Source organism: Ovis aries, chromosome 8, assembly GCF_016772045.2.
Source record: "Ovis aries strain OAR_USU_Benz2616 breed Rambouillet chromosome 8, ARS-UI_Ramb_v3.0, whole genome shotgun sequence".
Lineage (NCBI taxonomy): Eukaryota > Metazoa > Chordata > Mammalia > Artiodactyla > Bovidae > Ovis > Ovis aries.
In genome coordinates this window covers 68,372,380-68,399,663 of record NC_056061.1, presented here as the reverse complement: position 1 = coordinate 68,399,663, position 27,284 = coordinate 68,372,380, and the positions used below count along the sequence as shown (strand labels likewise).

General features: G+C 40.0%; 1 protein-coding gene across 9 annotated transcripts in view; it reads right to left on the bottom strand.

Moving 5' to 3' along the window:
• PHACTR2 (phosphatase and actin regulator 2) overlaps positions 1 to 27,284 on the bottom strand; it is a 143,917-nt gene that overhangs the window by 81,433 nt on the left and 35,200 nt on the right. For all 9 annotated transcript variants that reach the window (XM_012183029.4, XM_027972511.3, XM_060419769.1 and 6 more), the window contains exon 2: positions 26,810 to 26,977. In XM_012183029.4, coding sequence (XP_012038419.1) covers positions 26,810 to 26,977 — 168 coding nt within the window. The remainder of the gene's footprint in view (positions 1 to 26,809; positions 26,978 to 27,284) is intronic.

Sequence of the window (27,284 nt, the reverse complement as noted above, 5' to 3'; positions counted from 1 at the left end):
AATTCCCTAAAGGAACACTTATTCAACCTCATAAGGTAGTAACTAAGCTAACGTTTTAGCATTGAATTGAAAAACAAGGAGACTATGTAAGGCCAGCAATATGTTAACACCAGATTTAAATAGGTGATTATGTTTTAGCTCCTGTCACTGAAGTTTTACATTTGATTTTCTTAAGGTTTTTTAAGACAAATTACAGGGGCCGAGGAAATGGGGAATTGCTGTTTAATGGGCAGAGTTTAACTTTTGCAAGATGAAAAGGTTCTGGAGGTCTGTTGCACAACAATGTAAACATACTTGACCCTAGTGAACTGCACTTAAAAATGGTAAAGGTGGTAAATTTTATGTGCCTTCTACCACAATTTTCAAAATCTACTGTAAGATATTTTTGAACTACATTAAGGATGAGAGCCATATCTAAGATGAAGAAGAGATCAGAATGAATTTTCAAAGAATTTTAACTACACTGATGTATTATGTGTTCACTCTTTTCCAGAAACCAGTTTTCCCTCCAACCATGCTGTTTATTCTCATCTATTTCTCACATTTTGGGCTTCCCAGGTGGTGCAGTGGTAAAGAATCCACCTGCCAATGCAGGAGACGCAAGAGATGTGGGTTCAGTCCCTGGGTGAGAAAGATCCCCTGGAGGAGGAAATGACAACCCACTCCAGTATTCTTGCCTGGAAATTGTCACGGACAGAGCAGCCTGGTGGGCTTCTGTCTGTGGGGTCGCAAAGAGTCAGACACGACTGAGAGACTTGAGCACCCATTTCTCACATAGTCTCTCATGCCGTATCTTATAATAGGTACTAGGTAAACATACTTTCAAATAAAGAAAAATTTAAAAATATCTATTTCAAAAACTAAAGGGTCTGAATTTGAGAAAGCAATTGAGGAAAACTCAGGACAAAAAAAAAAAGTTATAAACCACGATGAGCAAAATCCTTTCACCTAACAAAGAGAAATACAAATTAAGCTCTAATTTATATTCCAAGTGGGAAACAAATCAGGAAAACATGCCAAAAACCAGTCACTTTCCAGGACTTAGCCCTTGGTGATAAAGACCGGATTCGTATCACAGGATGAAAAAAAAAAACCAAAACAAAACCACAAAGGGAAATAATATGCAAAGGAAATAAAATAATGGGCTTTCCTGACATGAGTTCTCTGACTCAGGCCAGAAGGAGCTCTGTAGTACCTTTAAAAGTGTTTAAAAGTGGCCCCACTCCCAAGGAAAATGAAATTAGGAAATTATCCACCCAAGTAAGGCATATAAACAATCAGATCCTCTTTTAAAACAATACAAAGTCACTAGGTCTCATCCCTGTGGAAGCTGTTTTTTATTAAAAATATCAATGGGAACACTGCTCCTTTCCTCCACATTCCCCTCGGGAAGTAAATATGACAAAGAAAAAAAGAATCAAGAGTTAACAATTGTGTATTTCATGCTAGTGGGTGTGATTTTTTAAAAATGTCATTTATAATTAGCAAAATCTGATTATTAGATATCAGACAGCATCCATGGCATGTTGGAGGATGTTTTCATAGGATGCTCAGCAAAAATGCCTTGCATGAGTTCACTTGCCCTAGAAAAACCTAAATTCCCCCTGGAAAAGGCTAGAGGCCTCAGATCCTAGTCAGCTCTATAGTTCAACAAATTTAAACCTAGAGCTCAGCCTGGATTCAACAAACAAGATCACATTTTCTAGAATGTTCAAGAAACAAAGGAGTCTCTTCAACTCCTTAGAAATAAGGTTTCATGGTTTCTAGTTATCTATAGGAGATGGGTCATGATGGTTTGGTCATTCATTGCGCAGCTGGCTATTTTAAACCTGTGATGGAAGGTTTTCATATTTATGAAACCACTAATTTCAATTATGACAAACATACAAAAAGTTAGCACTCATAGTATACTACTCTTTCCCATAAATTGGTTCTACCCTAGAACAGATCTATAATGAATAATAAATGCTCCATATGTAAAAAGGTGGGGCCATAATGATTCTTCACATTCATCTGTGAGTAAGCCTGAAACCAAGAAAAAATTCATTCTACTGGGAGAAAAAAAAAGGAAGAGAAATAGTGTCTTTCACATTCAATGCACAGAGGAAATTTGTTTAAACATCATATATCTTTAGGAAAACAGAATAAAAGCATTTCAAGAAGGCATGATGGAAAGATTATTATACATTATCTCTTATTCACACAATTTCTAACTCTCATTTGGTCTGATTAGCTTCAGTTATAAAATATGTAAGTATATAAATGGTTGAACTAAAACACAAGGCCCACCCTCCTCTGTTTTTTGTCAGTGATGCCCTCACATTGAGCTTTAAAAGGTTGTTACCACACAGTGCAGACAGTAATATTTACTTAAGTTCATCATCCATTCATGAAGGAATGGGCCCTCACCCTGTCCATTAAATTTGGTGAAATATTCATTTTGTCTATTTCGGCTGTTCATGATTCCTTGAAGCTCTGAAGAAGCTCTAAAATGATATGAACATGAAGTAAAGATGAAAATGAGGATAGATGTTCCCCTCCAAAATTCTAACATTTTCCAAATCACAAATTTATTTGCCAAGGTACCACATGACTGAAGCGACTTCAGTTCAGTTCAGTTCAGTCGCTCAGTCGTGTCCAACTCTCTGCAACCCCATGAATCACAGCATGACAGGCCTCCTTGTCCATTACCAACTTGTGGAGTCCACCCAAACCCATGTCCAATGAGCTGGTGATGCCATCCAACCATCTTATCCTCTGTCGTCCCTTTCATTCACCTCCTACCCTCAATCTTTCCCACCATCAGGGTCTTTTCCAATGAGTCAGCTCTTTGTATCAGGTGGCCAAAATATTGGAGTTTCAGCTTCAACATCAGTCCTTCAATGAACACCCAGGACTGATCTCCTTTAGGATGGACTGGTTGGATCCCCTTGCAGTCCAAGGGACTCTCAAGAGTCTTCTCCAACACGACAGTTCAAAAGCATCAATTCTTCAGCGCTCAGCTTTCTTCACAGTCCAACTCTCACATCCATATGTGACCACTGGAAAAACCATAGCCTTGACTAGATGGACCTTTGTTGGCAAAGTAATGTCTCTGCTTTTGAATATACTGTCTAGGTTGGTCATAACTTTCCTTCCAAAGAGTAAGCGTCTTTTAATTTCATGGCTGCAGTCACCATCTACAGTGATTTTGGAGCCCCTCAAAATAAAGTCTGACACTGTTTCCACTGTTTCCCCATCTATTTGCTATGAAGTGACGGGACCAGATGCCATGATTTTCATTTTCTGAATGTTGAGCTTTAAGCCAACATTTTCACTCTCCATTTTCACTTTCATCAAGAGGCTCTTTAGTTCTTCTTCACTTTCTACCATTAGGATGGTGTCATCTGTATATCTGAGGTTATTGATATTTCTCCTGGCAATCTTGAAGCAACTTAGCACAGCACAGCACACATACTGGGATAGGGTAAGGCCCACCAAGAGCCTTTCATTAACTCATTCATTTGACAAACTCTTACTGAATGCTTAACATAAACCAGGCAGTATTCTAGTTGCTTGGGATTTTATCAGGAAAAAAACAAAAATGAAAAGCCCCATCCTCATGGAATTTATAATCTAGCAGGAAGTGGAACCAGATAATAAACAATAGAAAGAATAATAACTGTTAGAAAGTAAAACATGCTATGGAAAACAAAGTAAGGCATATATATACATGACTATGTATAAAAAAGACAACTAATGAGAACCTAGTGAATAGCATGGGGAACTCTACTTAATGCTAAGTGGTGACCTAAATGGGAAAGAAATCCAAAAGACAGGATATATGTATACGTACAGCTGATTTATTTTGCAGAAAATAACACAACGTTGTAAAGCAACCATACCCCAATAAATCTTTTTTTTTTTTAAGGCAGAAAAAGAGGAACCTAGAGTGCCAGGGGATCAATTTTATATCCACCAGGATGGTAACAATAAGACAAATAGGCAAGGACAAATACTTCCCAGAATGTGGATAAACTGGAACCCTCATACATGACTGCTGTGAACGTAAAATGATGCAGCTGCTTTGGAAAACAATCTTGGCAGTTCCTTAAAATGTTAAACATCGAATTTTCATACGACTCAGCTATTCCATTTCTAGTTATATAATCAAGAGAAGTGAAAACATGCATCCACAGAAACTTATACACAAATGTTCCTAGCAGCATGATTCATAATAGCCAACAGTAGAAACAACTCCAGTGTTTGTCAACTGCTGGGTAAAGTGTGGTTTATTCAAACAATGAAACATTATTTGATAATAAAAAGAAATTAAATCTTGACACATGTCACAACATAGATAAACCTTGCAAACAGTATGCTAACTGAAAGGAGCCAGTCACAAAGACCACATATTTATTACATGATTCCATTTCTATGAAATATCAGGAATAGGCAGAACTATAGAGACAGACCTATAGAGGCAAATCTACAGAGACAGAAAATAGAGCTGGGGGTTGGGAAGAAAATGGGGAGTGACCCCTAATGGAATGTGGTTTTTTCAGGATGCTGAAACTGTTTAAAGTTGATTGCGATGATGGCTGCATAGCTTGTGACTATTACTTAAAAGCACTGAATTACACATTAAACAAGTGAATTGCATGGTAAATAAGTTATATCTTTAAAAAGCTGTTAAAAAAAAAAGATTGCTAGTGGGTAAAAGAGATTCAACATAGGATGAACTAGGTAGGACTCACTGAGAATTTAGAATATGAACATGGATTTCAATGAAGGAGATGAGATTGTTGCTATTGTTCACCCACTAAGTTGTGTCTGACTCTGCGACTTCATGAACTCCAGGCTTCCCTGTCCTTCACCATTTCCCAGAATTTGCTGAAACTCATGTCCACTGGGTTGGTGATGCAATCCAATCATCTCATCCTCTGTCGCCCCCTTTCCCTCCTGCCATCAATCTTTCCCAATATCAGGGTCTTTTTCAGTGAGTCAGTTCTTCGCATCAGGTGGCCAAAGTGTTGGAGCTTCAGCTTCAGCATCAGTCCTTCTAATGGATATTCAGGGTTGATTTCCTTTAGGATTGACTGGTTTGATGAGGTTGCTCAGTTCAGTTCAGTTCAGTCGCTCAGTCATGTCTGACTCTTTGCAACCCCATGAATCGCAGCACGTCAAGCCTCCCTGTCTATCACCAACTCCCGGAGTTCACTCAGACTCGCGTTCATCGAGTCAGTGATGCCATCCAGCCATCTCATCCTTGGTTGTCCCCTTCTTCTCCTGCCCCCAGTCCCTCCCAGCATCAAAGTCTTTTCCAATGAGTCAACTCTTCACATGAGGTGGCCAAAGTACTGGAGTTTCAGCTTTAGCATCATTCCTTCCAAAGGAATCCCAGGGCTGATCTCCTTCAGAATGGACTGGTTAACCATAAAGAAATCTGGAGGAAGGGCCTCCCTCTGTTTTCCATTCAAAGCATCAGAGGTCCTATCAAAATGCACCCAAGATAAAAGAGATAACCTTCATGGTCCTATAACAATTAAAGAAATAAAATTTGCAGTTTAAAACCTTCTTTAAAAAGAAGTCTTCACAGCAAAAAAGACACAGATGTGCGTAGCGGACTTTCGGACTCAGAGGGAGAGGGAGAGGGTGGGATGATTTGGGAGAATGGCATTGAAACATGTATACTATCATGTAAGAATCGAATCGCCAGTCTACATCCGATGCAGGATACAGCATGCTTGGGGCTGGTGCACGGGGATGACCCAGAGGGATGTTATGGGGAGGGAGGTGGGAGGGGGTTCATGTTTGGGAACGCATGTACACCCGTCGTGGATTCATGTAAATGTATGGCAAAACCAGTACAGTACTGTAAAGTAAAATAAAGTAAAAATAAAAATTAAAAAAATATAAATAAAAGCACTGCAAAAAAAAAAGAAGAAGTCTTCAAGTCCAGATGGTTTCACTGGTGAATTCTATCAAACATTTAAGGAAGAAATAATGCCAAGTCTGCATAATCTTTTTCAGGAATAGAAGGGGAAAGAGTAAAGAAAGCCTTCCTAACTCACTCTATGGGATCAGCATCACATTGATACCAAAGAAAGCAAAGACAATACAAGATAAGACACTACAGACCAATATCATGAATCTTCAACAAAATATTATTAAATAAAGCCCAGCAGCATACAAAAGAATAATAAATTACAACTCAGTGGGGTTTGTCCTAGGAAAGCTGGTTCAATATTCAAAAAAATCTATCAATGTAATCAAGCATTGTAATAGTCTAAAGAAGGAAAACTATTAATACATAATTATATATACTGAGGCAGAAAAAATATTTGAGAAATTCAACATCTATTCATAATATCTTAGGAATTCAGGCATTATATGGTACTTCACCCTGATAAAGTGTATCCACAAAAAAACCATCAGCTAACATCATACTTCATAAACGCTTCCTTGTAAGAACGAGAACAAGGCAAGACTCTCCCCTTCACCTACTCCTACTTACTGTCGTACTGGAAGCCCTACCTAGTGCAAAAGGGCAAAAAATGACATGAAAGGCATAAAGATTGGAAAGGAAGAAATAAAACCTTCCCTACTCATAGATGATATATTAATAATTATCTAGATAGACAGTCATAAAAAATTTACTAGAATTAGTAAGTTTGGCAAGGTAGCATGATACAGCTGTATTGCTAGAAAGTAGCAGTGAACAATTGCAAACAGACATTTAAAAAATGTCATTTACAATAGCTTTTTAAAAAAGAAAGAATAAGTTTAATTAGGTCCCATTTGTTTATTTTTGCTTTTATTTCCAATATTTTGGGAGGTGGGTCATAGAGGATCCTGCTGTGATTTATGTCAGAGAGTGTTTTGCCTATGTTTTCCTCTAGGAGTTTTATAGTTTCTGGTCTTACGTTTAGATCTTTAATCCATTTTGAGTTTATTTTTGTGTATGGTGTTAGAAAGTGTTCTAGTTTCATTCTTTTACAGGTGGTTGACCAGTTTTCCCAGCACCACTTGTTAAAGAGATTGTCTTTAATCCTTTGTCAAAGATAAGGTGTCCATAGGTGCGTGGATTTATCTCTGGGCTTTCTATTTTGTTCCATTGATCTATATTTCTGTCTTTGTGCCAGTACCATACTGTCTTGATGACTGTGGCTTTGTAGTAGAGCCTGAAGTCAGGCAGGTTGATTCCTCCAGTTCCATTCTTCTTTCTCAAGATTGCTTTGGCTATTCGAGGTTTTTTGTATTTCCATACAAATTGCAAAATTATTTAAAAGCTTCTGCACAACAAAGGAAACTATAAGCAAGGTGAAAAGACAGCCTTCGGAATGGGAGAAAATAATAGCAAATGAAGCAACTGGCAAACAACTAATCTCAAAAATATACAAGAACCTCCTGCAGCTCAATTTCAGAAAAATAAACGACCCAATCAAAAAATGGGCCAAAGAACTAAATAGACATTTCTCCAAAGAAGACATACGGATGGCTAACAAACACATGAAAAAATGCTCAACATCACTCATTATCAGAGAAATGCAAATCAAGACCACAATGAGGTACCATTTCACACCAGTCAGAATGGCTGTGATCCAAAAGTCTACAAGCAATAAATGCTGGAGAGGGTGTGGAAAAGGGAACCCTCTTATACTGTTGGTGCGAATGGAAACTAGTACAGACACTATGAAGAACAGTGTGGAGATTCCTTAAAAAACTGCAAATAGAACTGCCTTATGACCCAGCAATCCCACTGCTGGGCATACACACCGAGGAAACCAGAATTGAAAGAGACACGTGTACCCCAATGTTCATTGCAGCACTGTTTATAATAGCCAGGACATGGAAGCAACCTAGATGTCCATCAGCAGACGAATGGGTAAGAAAGCTGTGGTACATATACACAATGGAGTATTACTCAGTCATTAAAATGAATACATTTGAATCAGTTCTAATGAGGTGGATGAAACTGGAGCCTATTATATAGAGTGAAGTAAGCCAGAAAGAAAAACACCAATACAGTATACTAACGCATATATATGGAATTTAGAAAGATGGTAACGATAACCCTGTATGCGAGACAGCAAAAGAGATACAGATGTATAGAACAGTCTTTTGGACTCTGTGGGAGAGAGAGAGGGTGGGATGATTTGGGAGAATGGCACTGAAACATGTATAATATCATACATGAAACGAATTGCCAGTTCAGTTCGATGCATGATACTGGATGCTTGGGGCTGGTGCACTGGGACGACCCACAGGGATCATACGGGCAGGGAGGAGGGAGGGGGGTTCAGGATGGGGAACACGTGTATACCTGTGGCAGATTCATTTTGATGTATGGGAAAACCAATACAATATTGTAAAGTAATTAACCTCCAATTAAAATAAATAAATTTATATTAAAAAGAAAGAATAAGAAAGAAATAGGAATAAACTTAATACTGTTTTCTAAAAATTTCTAAAGACAAATGAAAGAAACAGATGAGCTCATTAAATGGAGAGACATATCAGTTTATACATTAGAGGATTCAACATAGAAAAGATAACAGTTCCACCTAAACTGCACTATGGATTTAATGTAATTCCAATAAAAATCTCAGTAGGAAATTTTGAGGATATAAAGAAGCTGATTGCAAACTGTATATGAAGCACAAAGAAACTAGATTAGTAAAACAATTTTGAAAATGAAGAATAAAGTTGGAGAAACCGCAGAACCTGATTTTCAGGCTTATAAAGCCACAGTAATCAAGATAACAAGATATTGGTGAAGGAACAGATGTACAGATGAAGAGCACAGAAGAGTGAATCTGACAATAGATCCACACAAACATAGATCTTAATTTTTGATAAAGACTACCTGGTCAATTAATTTTTGACAAAGCGTAAGGCAGTTCAATGGAGAAAGAATAGCTTTTTCAACAAACGCTCTTGAAAGTTCTTTGCATTTTTGTTTTGCATATGAATGTTCACAGCAGGTTTATTTGTAATGAAAGTTCTTATACATGATACCAAGAGCATGATCCTAAAAGAAAGAAGTGATAAAGAAAGAAAGAAGTGTGCTTCATAAACAAAAAGACTTTTTGCTCTATAAATGACACTGCTAAAGAATGGAAAGACAAGTTACAGTCTGGCAGAAAATAACTTTAATAACACATCCGACAAAAGCATTGCACATGTCTAGACCATATAAAGTACTCTCAAAACTCAACATTAAGGAGACAAACAACTCAATAAAAAATTGGTCAGAGGACTTGAACACACCTTTACCAAAGAAGAGTATATGGAAGAAAAACATGTTCATTGGTCTTCAATGATGCAAAAGCAATTTAATGGGGACAGGATGGTCTTTTCAAAAAATGCTATTGAGAAAACTGAACATTTAAATGCAAAAAATGAATCTTGACATAAACCTTATACCTTACATAAAAAATAACATAAAAATGATCATAGATTTAAATGTAAAAGACTAAAATATAAAACTTTCAGGAGAAATTATAGGAAAAACTTTTTGTGGTTTGGGGTTAGGCAAAGAGACCAGCTGGGAGAAAATTTGTGCAAATCACATACCTGACCAAGAACCTGTATCCAGAATACATAAAGAGCTCTCAAAGTGTAACAGGAAGAAAGCAAACAATCAGAAAACAGGCAAAATACTTAAACAGAAACTTTACCAAAGAGGGTATATAGATGGCAGGTAAGTATATGAACAGAAATTGAAAGTAATTAGCCATTAGGGAAATACATCACCGATTCAGTGGACATGAATTTGAGCAAACTGCAGGAGCTAGTGGAGGACAGAGGAGCCTGGCGTGCTGTAGTCCATTAGGCCTCAAAGAGTCAGACACAACTAAACAGCTGAACAACAAGGGAACTGCATATTAAAGCCATGATAAAATTCTACTTCATACCTTCTAGAATGGCTAAAATAAAAAAATAATGACAGCACATCCATGTTCAGAGTAGCAACAGCCAAGAGATGCAAGCAACCCAAATACCATTGATGACTGTACAAACAAAGTGTGGTATGTGTATGCAATGAAATACGATGTTATTTTTTAAAGGAGGGAAATGTTATCACATGCTTCAACATGAATGAACTTTGAGGACATGATAAATGAAATAAAACAGTTATAAAAGTGACAACTACTCGATGGTTCCACTTATATGAAGTATCTAATGTAGTCAAATAATAGAAAGAGAAAGTAGAATGGTGATCACCAGACACTGGGGAGAGGGGGTAAAGGGGAATTGTTTAATAGGTACAGAATTTCAGTTCCTTACAAATGAAAAAGTTCTGGAGATTTGCTTAATTATTATTATTCTGGCCACACTGCACGGCATGAGGGAATCTTAGTTCCCCAACTAGGGATCGAACCTGTGTCCCTGCAGTAGAAGCATGGATTCTTAACCACTGGACCACTGGGGAAGTCCCTGGAGATTTGCTTTACAATAATGTAAATGTGTCTTACTACTGAACTGTACATTTAAAAAAATGATTGAGATTATAGATTTTATGATATGTTTTCACCACAATAAAAAACATCACAGTGATAACACAAAGTGCTGACAAGGATATGGAGCAACTGGAACTCTCTGACACTGCTGGTAGGAGTGTACAAGTCTGGGAAATAGTTTGGCAGTTGCTTATAGCGTTAAAAACGCATTTAACATAGGACCCAAAATCTACTCCCACATATTTTCCCTAGAGAAAGAAAACCTTTTGTTCACACAAAAACCTTTACAGAATGTTGATAGCAGTTCTACTCATAATGACCCCAAACTGGAAACAATCCAGGAGTCCTTCAACAGGTGGACAAATAAACAAACTGTGAACATTCATACCAAAGAATGCTACCTAACAATCTCAAGGAACAACTGATACACGCAACAACCTGCATGAACCTCAGAGGTGCTATGCTGAGTGATAGAAGCCAGTCTCAAGAGATTTCATGCTCAGTGATTACAAGTGTAACGACGTACGTGAAACAACAATATGACAGTGAAGAAAAACACAGCAGTGTCTGCCAGAGGTCAGAAGTTCAGGGGGTGGGTAGAGAGGACGTAGGGCGTGACCATAAAAAAAAAACAGCACAGGGGAGATTGTGGGAGTGATGGAACCGTGATCTATCTTGATTATGATGGTAGTTACCCAAACTATACATGCATTAAAATTCACAGAACTGGGACTTCCCTGGTGATCCAGTGGTTAAGATTTTTCCTTTCAACGCAAGGGGTGAGGATTCAATCCCAGGTCAGGGAGGTTAAGATCCCACATGCCTTGCAGCCAAAAAAAAAAACAAAACAAAAAACAGAAACTATATTGTAACAAATTCAATAAAGACTTTACAAATGGTCCACATCAAAAAAAAATTTTTTTTTAATTCATAAAACTGGTGGTGGTTCAGTCATCAAGTCGTGTCCAACATTTGTGACCCTATGGACCGCAGTCCTCCAGACTCCTCTGTCCATGGGGTTCTCTGGGCAAGAATACTGGAGTGGGTTGCCATTGTACACACACACACACACACACACAGAAAATGCAAGAGCAAGAATACTGGAGTGGGTTGCCACTGTACACACACACACACACACACACACAGAAAATGCAAGAGTAGTGAATGACCAAAAAATGACCTCTTTAGAGAAAGTCCTGATCACAAATGCCGTGACAGAGTATGAACTAGCTGGTGGTTCCTTTGCATATCTGCCTCCTACAGCCACTTCTAAGAAAATCTCAGGAGTCCAACATCACAACTGTCAGGAAGAAACGGAGTATCTTCCTGTGGAATACAGGCTCACTGACTCAAGACCACAGTCCAAAAGAGAGGCCAGGCAGGGAAAAGTTTCAGAAAAATAAAAATCCTATTCATGTTTTCTGAAAGAGGTATGGTTTGACATTGCAAGCACAAACCAGTGCTCTGTGGAAAGCCTCCTTCCGAGGGGCCCGGTTTGTTGGGGAAAGTTGACAGCAAATCTTTCCAAGAGAAGCTGCCAAAAAACTGACTACAGGTAACCTTGAGACCCAGGGGTCTGGACTGTGCAGAAACCATTCCAGTGATCTCTTGGCTGTGACCTTTGCTTCTCTTCCTTGGAGAGATGCCACCGGTAGAGCTATAAATACAAAGCAGTTTTCCCACAAGGGAAAGTAAAGGAGTTGGGGAACATCGCTCTTTGCTCTGGAAAAGGTGAATAATATCTAGAAGGAATGGGAGAATAATACAGTTAAGGAAGTTACAAAGAGAAATATTTTGAGGAAGAAAAAAAGGAATCAAAACAGCAGTTGAGAGGTTGAGAAGAGGAAAAAGTTAACACAAAGGAAGGGGAAAGCTGACGGACTCTGCAGATCTGGGGCTGGACAGCAGGTCAGAGACAGACGAGAACAGTGGTACCAGACACACTAAAGCAAAGAGCACAGGACAAAGTTCATAAGCCCGGGAACTTTCCCTTTTTGTTAACTTTTGTGTCTCCCACGCCTGTAACAGATCTGAGCTCCCAGTAGATCAATGCAGATTTGCTGTACGAATGAACAAGAAGGGCGATGGATGAGAACCGGCACGAAGAGTCCAGCCGCAGTCACCCAGGAACTGCTACTGATGCATGGACGGTGTGGGCCAGCAGATGGAAGGCTGGCTTTTCATGATGTTTCCTAGGACACCAAGGAGAACATGCCAAGATGTCGCCAACTTTCCTCTACTGATTTTTTTTTAAATAGGAATAATCGTCTTCCTAGAAGCAATCAGACAGAAGTCCTGAGGGGGAAACAGAAAGGTATGGAAGACTGGCTGTGGTTTTCTTCTCTTCTGGCTGGAGATCATGACATGCAAAGAGCGAACAAAGACTGTGAACAGCCATTTGAACGAATAGTGTCAGAGACGAGGGCAGATTTTCTGGACCATAACATCCATACAATAATGTTAGGCCTGGCAGGACACAGGGTCTGCTCCATGAAGAAATGATACACTGGGTGGAGACTGACTAAGCTGGTCTCTACTGAAGCTGAATGAGGGATGAAGGAAAAACAACTCAGATAACAGCATAAAATCAGCTATCTTGGAGGACAGCAGTGTGGACATAAAAAACAAGAGTGGAGAATGCCACTTGTTTTCAGAGCAAACAGCATCCAGAGGAGTGGGCGCAGTATGAATGGGTGCAATAAAAGTAGAGCATTAATAACAAAACAAAGTGCTATGAGGTATCAGCATAAGAAAGTAATTTTTGAGGCATGGTGGGACAGGATTCTGGATGGCTCAAAGGAGACAGATCTGATACAAAAGAGAGGTCTAATGTCAGGAGGGAGTATGTCTTGAGGGTCACCATCAGGAAGGTGAATGCCTGTGGGAAAACGCACAGAACTGAGGGGGAACACGTCTTAGAGAGTATGTAGAAATGGAGACCTAGAAAGAGCATAAAACATACTGTTGTAAGGAGGTGAAACAGATCACCCAACTAGGAGAATCTGGGTGATATTTTTCTATATATAGAACATTTAGTTCAGTTCAGTCACTCAGTCGTCTCCGACTGTTTGCGACCCCATGAATCGCAGCACGCCAGGCCTCCTTGTCCATCACCAACTCCCGGAGTTCACTCAGACTCATGTCCTTCAAGTCAGTGATGCCATCCAGCCATCTCATCCTCTGTCGTCCCCTTCTCCTCCTGCCCCCAATCCCTCCCAGCATCAGAGTCTTTTCCAATGAGTCAACTCTTCACATGAGGTGCCCAAAGTACTGGAGTTTCAGCTTTAGCATCAGTCCTTCCAGTGAACACACAGAACTGATCTCCTTTAGAATGGACTGGTTGGATCTCCTTGCAGTCCAAGGGACTCTCAAGAGTATTCTCCAACACCACAGTTCAAAAGCATCAATTCTTTGGCGCTCAGCCTTCTTCACAGTCCAACTTTCACATCCATACATGACTACTGAAAAAACCATAGCCTTGACTAGATGGACCTTTGTTGGCAAAGTAATGTCTCTGCTTTTGAATATGCTATCTAGGTTGGTCATAACTTTCCTTTCAAGGAGTAAGCGTCTTTTAATTTCATGGCTGTAATCACCATCTGCAGTGATTTTTGGAGCCCCCAAAAATAAAGTCTGACAGAGTTTCCACTGTTTCTCCATCTATTTGTCATGAAGTGATGGGACCAGATGCCACAATCTCAGTTTTTTGAATGTTGAGCTTTAAGCCAACTTTTTCACTCTCCTCTTTCACTTTCATCAAGAGGGTCTTTAGTTCTTCACTTTCTGCCATAAGGGTGGTGTCATCTACATATCTGAGGTGATTGATATTTCTCCTGGCAATCTTGATTCCAGCTTGTGCTTCTTCCAGCCCAGCATTTCTCATGATGTACTCTGTATATAAGTTAAATAAGCAGGGTGACAATATACAGCCTTGACATACTCCTTTTCCTATTTGGAACCAGTCTGTTGTTCCATGTCCAATTCTAACTGTTGCTTCCTGACCTGCATATAGGTTTCTCAAGAGACAGGTCAGGTGGTCTGGTATTCCCATCTCTTTCAGAATTTTCCACAGTTTGTTGTGATCCACACAGTCAAAGGCTTTGGCGTAGTCAATAAAGCAGAAATAGATGTTTTTTTGGAACTCTCTTGCTTTTTCGATGACCCAGCAGATGTTGGCAATTTGATCTCTGGTTCCTCTGCTTTTTCTAAAACCAGCTTGAATAGCAGGAAGTTCACGGTTCATGTATTGCTGAAGCCTGGCTTGGAGAATTTTGAGCATCACTTTACTAGCATGTGAAAGTGAAGTCACTCAGTCGTGTCCGACTCTTTGCGACCCCATGGACTGTAGCCTATCAGGCTCCTCTGTCCTTGGGATTTTCTAGGCAAGAGTGCTGGAGTGAATTGCCATTTCCTTCTCCAGGGGATCTTCCCAACCCAGGAATTGAACCCGGGTCTCCTGCATTGCAGGCAGATGCTTTACCGTCTGAGCCACAGATGAGTGCAATTTTGCGGTAGTTTGAGCATTCTTTGGCATTGCCTTTCTTTGGGATTGGAATGAAAACTGACCTTTTCCAGTCCTGGGGCCACTGCTGAGTTTTCCAAATTTGCTGGCATATTGAGTGCAGCCCTTTCACAGCATCATCTTTCAGGATTTGAAATAGCTCAACTGGAATTCCATCACCTCCCCTAGCTTTGGTCGTAGTGATGCTTTTTAAGGCCCACTTGACTTCACATTCTAGGATGTCTGGCTCTAGGTGAGTGATCACACCATTGTGATTATCTTGGTCATGAAGCTCTTATTTGTACAGTTCTTCTGTGTATTCTTGCCACCTCTTCCTAATATCTTCTGTTTCTGTTAGGTCCATACCATTTCTGTCCTTTATTGAGCCCATCTTTGCATGAAATGTTCCCTTGGTATCTCTAATTTCTTGAAGAGATATCTAGTCTTTCCCATTCTGTTGTTTTCATCTATTTCTCTGCATTGATCATTTAAAGGAGCATAAATGTAATCTAGATTGTCAACGGGGGACTTTCAATTCCTTAGACATTTAAAAGATATTTAATTCCTACTGACAAATTCTTACCACTTTAATAACCAGAATAAATTTCTCTTCTGGACACTGATTCTAAATATTAAAAATGTGGATGGGAAAGTGCCATAATAGGAATTTGAGGGAGAGTTACCATGTTATCTTGGCATTAAAATAGTCAAGACTAAGAACATGAGGTATGGCTAGACCCACAGGCTACCTTGTAGGCTCCATGAAAGGCAGGTAGCTTGTCAGGCTTGTTCCCCTCTATAACCCAGCACCTGAGGCATTAGGTCTGGTACTCAATAAAAACTACTTGAATAATTAGGCAATTTAGAATAGTGAGAAACTCTAAATCGAAAATAGATTAAGGTGATGAAAGAACTTCAGAAAGAGATGGGAGGACCATTTTGTACCAATGTGATTAGGAGACAGACAGACAGGTAAGTACCCAGGTGGTGCTAATGGTAAAGAAATCGCCTGCCAATGAAGGAGATGAAAGAGGCCTGGGTTCGATCCCTGGGTCAAGAAGATCCCCTGGAGGAAGGCATGGCAACTCCCTTTAGCATTCTTGTCTGGAGAATCCCATGGACAGAGAAGCCTGGTGGGCTACGATCCACAGGATCCCAAAGAGTTGGACATGACTGAAGCGACTTGAGCGTGCATGCACCAGGGGATAGACAGTTAGAAGAACTGGAGAGAATCTGTTTCAGGACAATATAAAAGAAAACATCCTCAATAATGAGAGCTAGGAATTAGGATCTCAGGAAGAAACTGACTATATATTATTAGGGTTTCTGGAGCTGAGAGTGATTCCCTGGAGACAGATCTAGATGACTAGTAAAGTTCTTTACAACCCTGAATTTCTCCATTAAAATTTTCCATCGAAAACTCAGAAGGTGTCTTGCTTCAGTAACAATAAATAGTGTTTGGCTGTATTTGGAGGAATGAGTCTTAATAGTCCCAGGTTTCAGGTGTGTTGGGGATTAAACTGAATTTTGTAAATTAATTTGGGTACTTACTTGTCATTCCTTGTACTCTAACCCAGCAATATGGGGACATCACTAATAAGTGGTGTTTGAACACTGAAGCAATAACACATTGTTTCGACTTACAGAGGTAATCTTGAACTTGATATTTGGAGCCACCAAAAAAATATCATCATATGAGGGATTCGAAATTTAGACTCCATGAAGCTGACTATCTGATCACCTGTCAGAATCTGGCTCTTAGATTTGAATTTAAGAAATGAAGCCATAATGAAACATTTGTATTATAGAGCTAAATCCCCTTCTTGGATTCCTGTTCCTCTTCTAGTAGAGTTGTAGAGTAAAATTACGTGATTTTTTTCAGAACTAGGAAGCCAACAACAGACATCAAGATTCGCAACTGTGAGGTTCATGAATGTGAAAGCATTTAACTGTTAAATTATTGGATAAAGTTTACATTGGATTTTACTTACAATGTATTAACCCTATTATCAGGTAGAAGAAAACACAGGCTATCTCTAACTCATGTGATCACTTAATAGGATTTCCTTGTGCTTTTCTTTCTTTCCTTCTTGTTTTTGTTTAAATATTGCCTTCCCAGTGAAGTTTCCTCGACCATCCCATTTTTTTGGTTTGTTTGTTTTGTTTCGGGTTTTTTTTTTTTTTTTCTTTTGGCTGCATGGGGAGACTTGTGGAATGTTAGTTTCCCAACCAGGGATCAAACCAAGTTCCTTTCAGTGGAAGCGCAGAGTCCTAACCATTGGATCACCAAGGAAGTCCCTGACAACCTCATTTTAAACTGAAACTTCTCTCCCACATTCCTTACTCTTTGCTTTATCTTTTTCTCTCTCATGTTATAATACACCATGTAATGTATTGAGTTTACTCTCTGCCTCCTACTCCTCCTATAATGTACATCCCATAAGAGAAGGCGGTTTGTCTCTTTTGTTCCTGCTGTATCACAAGAGTCTACAACACTGCCTGACATTTAACAAATGTAGATGCTCAATAAACGTCCATTGAGAGGGCAAGAGTATTGTCTAGCATATAAGCAAGGGGTCCTACCTACATGGACCAGGATGTGTCGTGTGGTCTTTGTGAGCTATGTAACTTCTTTCTGCTGCTGTATGTTGGGAAAAGTGAGAGAGTCTCCTCACTTCTCCAGTATGACGTGAGAGTGAATGATCCATGAAGGCAGTTCCATCTTCTTAGTGGAACAAGACAGAAAATCAAAATTCTGTCATTTATTCATGCAACCAGACCAGTCCTGAACAAATAATACCCCAGGAAAATCCTCTAATTTTGCCCTACCTTCTAGATATAGGAATTAAACACCATAAGCAACATTATGCCTCTATGACAACAAAAAACACTATCTTAACTGAACCAAACATAATTTTGATCCTTGTCAACCATTCTTCTGTGTACACAGCCTGAAAGGCTAGGCAAGTAGAACCAAAATAATTCTTCAGACCAAATCCTTTTTAAAGCAAAAGCTCCAGTAACAGAAGCATATCTAGGAATTAGGATCATCCTTCAGTGATCAATCCTTACTGGTCTGAATATGAAGTTATCTTCCACAGAGGCCACAAGGTGTAATGGTACAGAGTTTTGCCTGTAGCACCATACTGCTTGGGTTCAAATACTACTTTTGCCTCCCGCTAGGTGTGTTTCCTTGGGTAAGCCATTTGAATGTTCTGGCCTTAGTGTCCTCATCAGTAAAACTGGGATAATAGCAGCACTTAAACTGCATAACCTTTGAGAATTAAGTGAGTTAACAGGAATAAAGTTTTTATAGCAGAACCTGGCACATATAGCATTCAATAAAAACAGAGCCATTATATTATCAGGGAGTGAGAGTTCCTTTAGTAAACTGAAGTTTTTACCAGATGACTTTGAGCAAATTACTCTGACGCCTAGCTGCTGCTGCTCAGTCGCTCAGTCGTGTCTGACTTTTTGTGACCCCATGGACTGTACTCTACCAGGCTCTTCTGTCCATGGGGTTCTCCAGGCAAGAATACTGGACTGGGTTGCCATTCCCCCTTCAAGGGATCTTCCCGACCCAGGGATCAAGCCCAGGGGTCCTTCCACATTGCAGGTGGACTCCTTACCATTTGAGCCACAAGGCAAGCCCCTGACTCCTAGAAGGCTGATAATTTGCAACAACGTTATCTGAAAATTAAGACAGGCATTCCCTCTCCATTACTAGCATCACAAATAAAAGTCACAATTATAATGAAAAAATAAACTGTCTTGATTTTCATCATTTAGGAGTGTAACTTTTTAAATAAGGATAAAAAGATAAAATTTCCCCTAGATATTTTATTGGCTTTTTAATAGTTGTACATAGTTGCAATTGTGCATACATGCTTTTGGTTTGTATTTTAACTTACTGTCATCCTTCTACATGATATTTTTTCAATCTTCAATTTCTTTTATAAAGTCCTAAAGCACCCAGGACTGTTTCCGTTATAGTGGAGAGTCAATAAATAACCAACTCAAGGCGTATTTTAAGAGTACATACCAGGTTCAAATTATCATGTAAAGCACAGGAAGTGGGGCAAAGATGAGTGAGAGAGTCACCTCCTTTAAATAATTTACATAGTAAATTGGCAGCAGACACCTAAACCAGGAAAGAGGTCCAAGTCCACACGTCCTAACAGAAGGATAAGCACAAGAGAGGAGGTTCCTACTAGACGATGCTCAATCAAGGACAAGAATATCTTACGGAAAGAAGAGACAAGTTGGGACCATTGCAGGTCTGGCTTTTCCCCAGGTGCAGCTGTAGGAGGAAGGTGCTCAGAGAAAGAGGGAAGAGCAAGAAGAAAGGCCTGGGGACACGGAGGCTCAGGGCATGCTCAGTGAGGGACCCGAGGGGACGGAAGTCCAAAGCAAACGACTAAGAGCAGAAAGATAAGGCAGGAAAGGTCATTTTGAATTACACTGAGAAGAGCTGAAGAGGCTGGAATTCATTCAGGAAATAATGTGGAGTCAGTCACACTTGTTGAGCAAGAACCAAAGGACCAAAGCTCCACGTGAGGCAGAGTTCCTAGTGGTACACAGGATGATCCGGGAGGGTGGGGAGAGATTTCTCCACCTAGTCCCAAATCCACAACAATTCCTGATCTCTCGGGCCACCCAACTCTTGGGCTGTGTCCTTGTAGAAAAGAGGAGCTCCAGTATCTGAGATCTGGCATCTAAGGAGGCTACTCTTGCAGACCTATCCCCTGTGTTCCACTTCAAACAGTGAGTTTCTGTCCTGAATCCTTTGATAACTTCCTGTCCTAATTACCTACTCTATTGCCTGGTTCCTTAAAAAAAAAAAAGTGGGGGTGGTGAGGCCTGTTTGAGTCTTTTTGGTTCCGGCACCATCTGCCCATGAATACTACCATCTAAATAAAGAACACACTGGCTCCTAAAGCTTGCCTGCACTGCCCAGCCTCGCTCACAGGGTGCTCTGTTACCCTTCCTGGTGGAACAAGTGCCATTTCGTTGTGAAGGACCCATTGCTCTATTTGCTGGTCTGAGACCCGAACACTGTTCTGATTACTCTAGGGTTCCTGACAGCCTGCACCATCCTGAATCTTCTCTGTCAGCCTCACCAGCTGGGTCAGGTTCTCCTCCTACAGGGAGGCTTAATGCTAGAACCCAGCCTCTCCCTGCTCCTCTAGCATTCCACAGCTTTCTAGAGCCAGGATGGCTCATACCTAAGTAGAGCAAAGAGGCAATCTGCAATCATTGAGACCTTCAGTGATAAGGACCAGATAACGGAGAAACCAAAAGAAAGGCCGAGAGTAGAGACCTGAACAAGGAGAAAGAAATCAAATAAATCACAGGTTCAGGACCTGAAAGAATGCAGAAGACAGCAATAGGCAAGGACAGATCAAAGAACTCCATGGTCAAAGTCTGGATGCCGAAGAAAGCCAGATTGGGGAAGGAGGGGGATCTGCTTTGGTTTGGAAAGCATTTATACACAGAACTTTCCCCCTCCCCGTCTCCTCCCTCCCTGTGCTCATTCAGAGCAGGTGTCGTCCCTTTCCTCTCTAAAACCTTTTCCTCTCTTTAGTTTAAGTTAACAGATAGAAATAAGTAGGGCTAGCATAATGAAAATCCCATGGATGGAGGAGTCTGGTGGGCTGCAGTCCATGGGGTCGCGAAGAGTCGGACACGACTGAGAGACTTCACTTTCACTTTTCACTTTCATGCATTGGAGAAGGAGATGGCAACCCACTCCAGTGCTCTTGCCTGGAGAATCCCAGGGATGGGGGAGCCTGGTGGGCTGCCGTCTAGGGGGTTGCACAGAGTCGGACACGACTGAAGTGACTTAGCAGCAGCAGCAGCAGAATGAAACCTTCTGGTGACCGCTACTGCTGCCAAGTGAACTTTAAATTTTCTACCTCGCTTCACTAAAAATAATTTGTTTCTATTCCTGAAATTGTATTTTAATACCATCCCAAAACACAGAAGTATTTCTGAACGTAGAAGTTTGCTGTTGCTGTTTAGTCGCTAAGTCGTGTCTGACTCTTTGTGACCCCATGGACTGCAGCACGCCAGGCTTCCCTGTCCTTCACTATCTCCTGGAGTTTGCTCAGACTCATGTCCATTGATACAATGATGCTATCTAACCATCTCATCCTCTGCCACCCTCTTCTCCTTTTGCCTTCAGTATTTCCCAGCATCAGGGTCTTTTCTAATGAGCCAGGTCTTCACGTCAGGTGGTCAAAATGTTGGAGCTTCAGCTTCAACAACAGTCCTTCCAATGACTATTCAGGGTTGATTTCCTTTAGGATTGACTGGTTTGATCTCCTTGCACGCCAAGGGACTCTCAAGAGTCTTCTCCAGCACCACAACTCAAAGACATCAATTCCTTGGCACTCGGCCTTCTTTATGGTCCAACTCTCACGGAAAAGTACAGATATTAAAGTGAAGACATTTTAGATGTTAAGCCAATATTAAGCATTAACTGTGGATATGTGCTGAAGAGAATAAAGAATCAAGTTGTAAGATCTCTGGTGCCACTGCCTTAAACAGTTTTGAAGAATCATCCTCACAAAAGATTATTGCTGGTATATCATACTCTGTTCAAATCTTGTGATACCTTTAGGGAGGAATAGAATTAGATGATTACTACTCCAGGCACCTGCCCCATCACTCAGCAGTTTGAGGAAGAACTGAATGTGGTCAGAGGTCCACAGACCCTCTCTTCTAAACCACAGGGCATACAGCAGATATTCACAGCACTGCTCTCAGACATCAAAATATCTCACTACAAAAACTTCTTGGTCTAACTCTGCAATCTTACGGTCCAACTTAACTGAATGTCTCTCCTGACTGTGTGAAAGCAAAGTCTGATGCATGTTTCTTAAAAGAAAAGTCTCATCAAAATATCTGATTTCAGTTAAAAAATTGACATCCAGAAGGAAATTAATCGATGCCTGGCATGTACCATCTTTTCAATATATGGATAAATTATATAGACCATATGAGTGGATTAACACATGGTCCTCAGGCACTGCTGCCCATCAGGTACTTGGGTCAATGTGCCTGGGCCTCTGTTGGAACCTGGGTTTGAGAGATGTGCACACTGAGAAGAGCGTGGGGGTGAGGAAGGGTACATGCAGAGAAAGAGAAGGGCTGAGACAGGTACCAAACCTCTCCCACGGGTTTAGGAGAAATGGGAAGGGCAAGAGAGGGGACAAAAGAGAAAGAAAAGTCAAAGACAATCAGAATAAAGGCATCTTTTGAAAGTCAGTAAGAGCTGTTTTGTAAAAGAAGAAGGGCACGCCAGAGAAGGCACAAGTGGTGGAGAATGAGATGGATGAAAATGAGAGTAACACTGAATGTCAGGATTGGGAGGCTTGGTGCCTCCTGGATGGAGTGAGTGCTGGGTGCAGGGGCAGATGGCAGATGGAAAGCGATGATACTGCAGAGGAAGCAGAAGCAGAGGAAAAGGCTGGGTTTTCAACGTTTGGTCTCGGTCATAAACAGCCATGCAGAAGAGGAACAGCCATGTTTAGATAGGGGGCTTGTTTGTATTGTCAGCTTTGGGGAGATGAAAGCAGGGAGGAACCTCAGTCACCACTACCTACCCACCCCCACCACCCCCTAAAAAAGGGGAAGAAATGACTATGTAGGGGAAAAGTCTAAATGAGATTGTGAATTCTAAAGATAGGGAAGGGACAGAGCTTAGGTGGGACCCAAGAAGGGTCCTTTCACTCATGAGATGAAAAGTGAAGAAAAGAATCACCGAGGGAGAGTAAAGAGACAAAGGCAATTCTTCCATAAAACTGAACAGCCTGCAGATTGTTCCAAACAGAACTGAAGACACAAGTAAATTTCTGCTATAAAACAAGCCCAGAGAACTTGAAGTCAGGGCATAGGCCCAGCCTGCCTTAAGAGGACAAGACAGCCTTCCAAATCTAACTGACTCAAGGATGATCAAGCAGGCAGAAGACAGGACCTTTCTTAACTTCCACTGCCATAAATGTGTGAGAACAAGGACATTTATTACAATGGAATGAATAAATCAGTGTTGCGTCCTAGCTTCCACCCATCAATAGAGGAATGGATAAAGAAGATGCGGTACCTATAGACAATGGAATATTACTCTGCCATAAAAAGCAACAAAATTGCACCTTTGCGGAGACATGGATGGACCTAGACACTATCATACAGAGTGAAGTAAGCCAGAAAGAGAAAAACAAATATTGTGTAACATCACTTACATGCGGAATCCAGAAAAATGGTACAGATGAACTTATTTGCAAAGCAGAACTGAGACATAGCTGTAGATAACAAACATAACGCTGCTAAGAAGGGAAGGCAGGTGGGATGAATTTGAGATGGGGATATATACACTATACGAGATTGACATATACACACTGCTATGTGTAAAACCGATAACTAATGAGAACCTACTGTATAGCACAGGGAACTCTACTCAACGCTCTGTGGCAACCTAAATGGGAAGGAAATGCAAAGAAAGAGATGATATATGTATATGTATGACTGATATATATACACACAAAACTTTGCTGCACAGCAGAAACTAACGCAACATTGTAAAGCAACTATACTCCAATAAAAATTAATTTTAGAAAATTCCTACAACAGACACCCAGACTAGGAAAAGTGGTACTAATCACTGTGTAAAGAAAGACAGTAAGATTCACATTCTTATGACTCTAAAGCCAAGAGTTTAGAAGAAAGCAAAACAAAGAAGAGTTACTTTTCTTGGAAGAAATTAATCTTCTTTCATATCCCCAAATATTGTAGATCTTGCGTAAGGTGATCTTTGACTACAGATGGCCTCGGTCATATCCAAACTCCTAGATTTCACTGCTTGGGACAATGTATGAAAGAAGAGAACACCCTTCTCTTGGTTATTTCCAAATGCATCAGTCTTCCTCTAAACGTGACATCTTCCCTCAATGAAAAAAACATGTTAGACCATTTCGTTCCACCCTTTATTTTAGGCTTTACTAATACATTCCATAAAGCTCAGCAGAAATTGAAGCCTTAAAATAAGCATATGTATATATACATTTGAGTGAACTCCGGGAGATGGTGATGGACAGGGAGGCCTGGTGTGCTGCGATTCATGGGGTCGCAAAGAGTAGGACACAACTGAGCGACTGAACTGAACTGAGCTGAATATATACATATGTTTATATATAAGGTGACAGCAAAGTACTTGGGACACTTGATAACATCTTAGGAAAATTTGAGCCAAATATCAGTAATAATATGGGTTTAAAAAGAAATGATGTGAGTAAATGCAGCAGAAAAATTCACAATGAATTATTAATACATCTACTAGGCTTGTTTTTATTTTGTTATGTCACAATTTTGATGCAAATACAAAAAACAACCCAGTGAGGCATCTAATAACTTTCTCGGGTTTTTAACGTAATTCAGTAGTCTTAGGAACTAGAAATAGCGTATCCATAAACAACTTCTATATAAAATCTTGTGTGAATCTGAAAAGGAAACAATACAAAGATGGATAGGCTATCCTCAATAAATATGGGATAATATAAAGTAACACTTAGTGAAGTTTAAAATGACTTTTCTTAAATATTCTGGGTTGGTAGAAATGTTATAGCCTCCCTACTATTAAAATAATTTAAAAGAGGTGACAAAAAAAGATGAAGGGCAGTTCTTTGTAACTGCTTCTGCTTTAGGGAGAGAAGTTAGCAGATGAGATTCAGGAAAAGGGTAAGAGAGACAACTGAAGAGATGTCCATCACCTCTTTTCAATGTCTTCTTACTGCTACTGTCCAGAGCCTTACTTCCATCTTGGCTTTCCATGCTAACTTGAAAAGCCAGATTCCTCCAATGCTTAGGAAAACCTGAGAGGGATGTACTTAAGAAGGCCAGTGTAATTCCATCTACAACTGAAGAACAAGGCAGAACAAGATGCCCAGACAGGAGTTCGAAGGAGTTAAGGACCCACAACAGAATCTGGGACTGAAAGCACATTAGCACTCAACTCATTCAATTCTGATCTAACTTGTTCAAGGTTACATGGCATCTTGGTGGCAAGGACTCAACTAGAACCCAGGTATCTTGCCTAGCAACAGGCTCAGTGTATCACTTCCCACTGCTCCTAACCCAAGAACCCAATTAGGAGCTAAAGAGAATTCAATAAGCAAGCTATCATTATTGCCCCTAAGTCAAGTCTTTTTTCTTTGCCTGTCTTTCTATTACAGAAACTTTCCAATACCCACGATTAGAGATAGGACAATAATAAACTCCATACACCCATCACCCAGCTTAAATAATTACTAACTTATGCCTGATCATCTTTCATCTATCCTCCTCTCCCTTCCAGGATTATTTTAAAACAAATACCAGACATAGTATCATTCAGTTCAGTTCAGTCGCTCAGTCGTGTCCGACTCTGCGATCCCACGAATCGGAGCATAACAGGCCTCCCTGTCTATCACCAACTCCTGGAGTTCACTCAAACTCACGTTCATCGAGTCAGTGATGCCCTCCAGCCATCTCATCCTCTGTCATCCCCTTTTCCTCCTGCCCCCAATCCCTCCCAGCATCAGAGTCTTTCCCAATGAGTCAACTCTTCACATGAGGTGGCCAAAGTACTGGAGTTTCAGCTTTAGCATTCCTTCCAAAGAACACCCAGGACTGATCTCCTTTAGAATGGACTGGTTGGATCTCCTTGCAGTCCAAGGGACTCTCAAGAGTCTTCTCCAACATCACAGTTCAAAAGCATCAATTCTTTGGCGCTCAGCTTTCTTCACAGTCCAACTCTCACATCCATACATGACTACTGGAAAAACCATAGCCTTGACTAGACGGACCTATCATTACTACTTTTTAAACATGAAAGGCTCAAAGAAATGACATAGCTGTAGATGCAGCAGAGACAATTTTCTTTAGGAAGTCCTGGTGTCTCTATCTTATACCCTTGTGCTATTGGTGGTGTTTTCCATTTTATTTCACAGCTCTAGAACTAAAGGCCAGCTCTTATTTCAGCACAGACTGGTAAGACAAGCTCTGTAATCCACGGATGATACTAGATTCTGGGGCAGTGAGGAATTTTTGATGAAGGGATTATTTTAGACAACAAACATGGAAAAAGCTGAACTTACACCAAGAGATAAAATGTCTTTCTACCTTAAACAATACCACTGATATTGTACACTTGTTTAAATCAAGCTTAATTCTGGCCTGAGATTTAAAGCCAACTTCATCCATGAGTCCATATGAAAGGTACTAAATAATGTAATTCTTAAGGCTTAACAAATCCACAAAATAAAATAACAATAAAAAGTTTTCACACCAATAGCACTATGTGTCCTCCAGGACACACACCATTTATTTGTCCTAAGGACATGATAGAAATTTAAAATTAATAAATATAGCAACATTTCTTTTTCATACAGACATTTAAAGTCTGCCCACAGAACAAGTACATTTGAAAGACATTTTGAAAATTCTTAATTAACAAATAGGATCATGCTAATGGAACTAAGCAGACAGAGATAATAGAGTGTGTATATATATAAATGGATACTTGCAGCTATAATACTGACAAATAACATTTCCACTTCTAATTTTCCATTTTGTCTTCCTCTCCCTATACATTAATGTTTATACGAATTTACAAGTACATATTTAAAAACAAGACTACGTTAAAAAGCCAAAGTGAATAGAAACAGAAGACAAATCAGAACCTTAAGTTGTATCACCCTTAAATGAAATAATTTCATTTCAAATACAGATTAATTTTTTCCCAGGAAAAAAAAGTCTGCAAAATACAATCTTTTACCTTTTGGAAAATTTAACAATTTATCCTTGAATAAAGTTATGATATTCATACCTGCTGATGTTTCTCTAAATTTGTCACTCGTCTTCTTTTTCCTCCATTTCCAAGGTTTAAAAATTTTACCAATGGTGGAGAGTTTCCCCTTTCTCTTGAAGGGAGGTGTTTGGGAGCCTGCTGTTGGGCCATCTGAGTTTGCTATAGAAGCTTTGTCCAGTCCATCAACTGTAGAAAGAAAAGTCAAGTCAGAGAAAAGCTGTAATAAAAGTTTGACACAACATCATCTATTTATTCCTGCATTGTTCAAAGTAAGCATACCCACTTTAACTGAAATTTCACATAAAGCTTATTTTGCCCATTTGCCTGCTGGTAGAGCTCTCCTCTAATATCAATCAATAAATCAATCACTCAGAAATTATAGTCCCTTAGATACTCATTGTGAGGTAACAGAAAAGAAGCAAAAGACTTACAGAAAAGTTAAGGGCAGATAAATAAGGGTCTGCAAAACACAGCTGAATCCATCTGTAACAAC